This window comes from Charadrius vociferus, unplaced genomic scaffold (assembly GCF_000708025.1).
Source record: "Charadrius vociferus isolate BGI_N301 unplaced genomic scaffold, ASM70802v2 scaffold325, whole genome shotgun sequence".
NCBI classification, from domain to species: Eukaryota; Metazoa; Chordata; class Aves; order Charadriiformes; family Charadriidae; genus Charadrius; species Charadrius vociferus.
In genome coordinates this window covers 4916345-4920128 of record NW_009648526.1, presented here as the reverse complement: position 1 = coordinate 4920128, position 3784 = coordinate 4916345, and the positions used below count along the sequence as shown (strand labels likewise).

General features: G+C 36.8%; 1 protein-coding gene across 1 annotated transcript in view; it reads left to right on the top strand.

Moving 5' to 3' along the window:
- The window catches only part of MTMR10 (myotubularin related protein 10), a 44770-nt gene that overhangs the window by 9252 nt on the left and 31734 nt on the right, over positions 1 to 3784 (top strand). The window contains exon 3 of the mRNA XM_009885788.1: positions 947 to 1007. Within this exon, the coding sequence (XP_009884090.1) occupies positions 947 to 1007 (61 nt within the window). The remainder of the gene's footprint in view (positions 1 to 946; positions 1008 to 3784) is intronic.

Genomic DNA, 3784 nt, shown 5'->3' with positions numbered 1-3784 from the left:
CGCGCCCCCCCGCGTCCGCGCTGGGGCTGCTCTGGGGAGAGGAGAGCTGGCGGGAGGCTGGCGGCGGCGAGCTCCGCCGCGCCCTGGACACCGTTCAAAACTTGGCTGGTGGCGTAAATAAGAAAGTCAAGTATGCCTATCAACTATATATAGTAGAACACTGTATATAGTCCGTATAGGATCAAGTCTATGTATTGTAGAACGACCAGGATTTTTCATGTGGTCTGGATGTGCACTTGCCGGAATGTGGTTTTTATTTACCTGTTTTAGACAAGGCGAGGCCTCTTCTAACAACACGTTTGACATGTTGACTCATTTTTGCGTTTTCACAATTTCTTGGTGAAAGTGAAATGTCGATGCAGCGTCATTCTGGATATTCCTAGTCCTGGGCCATGGCAATATTGCTGTCAGTGTAGGAACCACAGGCGTTAAGGTTATTTCAGTGAAGGCTGTGGTCTTTTTATAGAAGTATTTTTATTTTTAAGGTTTGGCATTTAAATGCAGGTAGGCACGTATGTGTTCTAGGCTTCGGTTTTTTTGAATTTTTTCTTATGTCAGAAAGTCATGCACGTTAAAAGTTGGTCGAGAGTTTTGTGCAGACTTGAGAGCCCATGTCCATGTAAAGCTTGTTGTGGGACTTGAGCCTTTATGGAATGTCAAGCCAAATTGTTTTTTTGTTCATCCTGTGACTTGTACAGCTGAGGTTACACAATTAGTTAAATATTAGCAATTTAAATATTACATTATTCTTCTGATACAAAGCTAAAAGTACACAAAAATGTTAATATCTTTACAGAAAACTGTTGGTATGAATGGATTCTAGCTCTTTAAGATCAGCTTTTTAAGTTAAGAGAAGAACTTTCTCCTTTGCCCAAATGGATCAGACTTGTGTCTGACTGTAAAGTTCTGATTCTGAAGTAAATTATCTTTTCTTTTTTTCCTCCAGGCTGAAGACGATATAGCTTCAGAACCAAGGATTAAAAAACTGGAACCAGTACTTTTGCCAGGTAGGCATAAATCAGGAATTGGACAGATAGCTCAACAAGGATATATTTAAGCCTTTTGTTTATTATAACAGAATTGGTAAAGTGTAAATGGTTTTCCTTATTTTACTGTGATTATTGATTTTGGTATATTTTAATCTTGGTGTGTTCCTTGAGGGACTATAACTTCTAAGTAGGAAAATCTAATGATATTTGCATCTCTAGAAAATTGTTCTAACCTGCCTGAAACACTAAATAAATACATAAGCAATTTTGCCTGTGTAATGCGTTAGTATGTGTAGAATAATGTCTTGGCTTTATTGTGAATATTTGAAGTTGTAAGTCTTGTAACATTTATGACACCTTTTGGAAAACTACTAATAATTATATGGTAGGGGGGTTGGAACTCAATGATCTTTAAGATCCCTTCCAACCTAAACCATCTAAGATACTATATTCTTGTCAGACAGTCAGGCCTTCACCTGTGTGCAGAACCCACTACCATATCATGTATTGTAGCCTTCCTTTATTTTAAAGAGAGATATTCATAGAATTTCTAGTGGCTAGGTATGCTTGACTTCTGTATTGGAAAACTTCTAATGCCATCTTTATTAATTTACTCTTAATAATATGCAGCTGTTACATAATTTTTGAATTTGTAAGTGCCTTTAAACTTAAGCAGAATAACCTTTTCAGTGTGTGGATGAGAAAAGCAATGCTTTTATTATTGCTCATAATTACATATTGGTAAAAATGTAGGATATTCCCAACTTCCATATTTTAAATAAGAAGTAATCTTTGGTATGACATTTTGATCAATGAGGATTTCCTAAAAGCCTTTTTCAGATACCAAAGGAACAATGTACTGTTCGCAAGGTTACTTTCATTGCAAACTATACATCACAGTTATAAATTTGGCTTGCTGTTTCTAAGGGTAATTTTGAGTTTAAAACAGAATGGTATACTACTTTTTTTTTTAGCATTCAGCTTATATGTTAATAAATAGGAATTTACACACACTAACATAGGAAGCTATTGCTGTCATGTTGTGTAAGTTAATAAAACATGTTAACTTTCAAGGTGATCAGTAGAATAAACAAGTTACTCTTTGTGCTCTGTCACTGCTTCTTATGGGACTGTTGTCAATGAAGCAGTACTAATCGATATGGGGTATGGTCCAATGAGGTGCTGAAATATTGTCAAAGAGGTTCAACTGAAAGAGTAAATAACAACTGTCTGAAACTCTTCATGAAACAGAATAATACAGATTTTGCTTGAGGCACAAATACCCTAAAATACATTGCTAAGATTGCTTGGTATTTGAAATACAGTTATATTTTTATGCTTGCAAAACTTCTGCTTACCACTTGGCATCTTATTGGTTATGTTGCAGTTGATATTCATCCAAGGTCTTTGACTCACAAGGAAGTGACTGCATGTTCTTCTCTGAGACATTCCACAGCAAATGCAAGGCAATACGAGGTTGCTTTTCTCAAAATGTAACACATCTTGCCTTTACTGTGGGACGTGTGCATGAGCGCTTACAGAAAACAACTTCTGTGCAGTAACTTTTTGCAGTGTGGTTCATTCTTTATTTATGAAACTCCAAAGTATACTTAAAATGGTGCTGAGTAGGTTTGTTTTTCTCAACCGGCTTATATTTATCCCATGTTTGCATCATTTCCCTTGTCTGCACTGTCTTTGAAATAAGCAGTTGATGGCTTTTGGGACATTTGTAGTAAGTTGCCCCAGGTTATATAGAAACTGACTGCGAGAGTATGACTCACCACAGAATAAAAATTTCCACCTCCGTATCACTCTAAGGTGTTATTTTGAATGATTTCATAATAAAACTCACTGCTCTGTACAGCCACAGAATAGCTCTGATGAAATCCTTTCATTTTTCTGAGCACCAGTCTGTATAAGGGTGGGGGGGAGTTTAGAAGTGACTTGGTTTAAATTACTTAAATGAAACTCTTCCTGTTTAAAGTTAAGCACCGGTCTGAATGCATTTCTTTTGTTTCTGTCATCAAATGGTGCAGTAGAAAGTGTATAAACAAGTACGCATTGTACTGTCGGATAGACTGGCTTTTGGATTTGTCATAACCCAAGTTGCTGGCCAAATTCCAACTCATTTAATTACATTAAGGCTGGCTTGCACTCCTTTGCAAGTACAGTTTGAGTATGGTATTCCTAATATCCTGTCCTTAACAGTTGTGTGAAATTGCTTTTGCTCTCAGGAACAGAATTAAACCTGAGAGGCTGAGTGTTTATTATGCTTCTTTAATTGGTGGAGTTTTTAAGGAGTTCTTTTGGAGTTAAATTATATTAGCACAGGCAGTTACTGGCTTTAGTAATCTTTGAAAAATGCAAATAATTGTATTAAGCGTTTGATTCCCAAAACATAGTCGCTTTGAGGGAGTAGCTTACTAAAAATCGAAATTCCGAAGTAGCTAAATACCCTACTGTCTAACTTGTATTTCTGTGCAGTGGAGGTTAGGAGGGGGAGTTCCAGACGTGGAAGTAATATGAGTCAGGTTACAAAATGAGGAGGGGTTTGTTTTTAAAAAAATATTGGAATTTACATTGGAATAAACTTTTAACCTGTGGAGTTTGTTTTTAAAGTTTCCTCTGGTGCCCAGAGGAAAAGAGACTCATCTTTTCAGCTTTTGGAACAAAAGCCTGTATTCTAGTGGAACTGTGTGCCCTGAGGAGGGTGGTGTATTAGGAAAAGCAACAAACATAGTTTAAAGCAAGTAAAAACCTTGGTGTAAGTGGCAACACGGATACTGTTGTAGGGA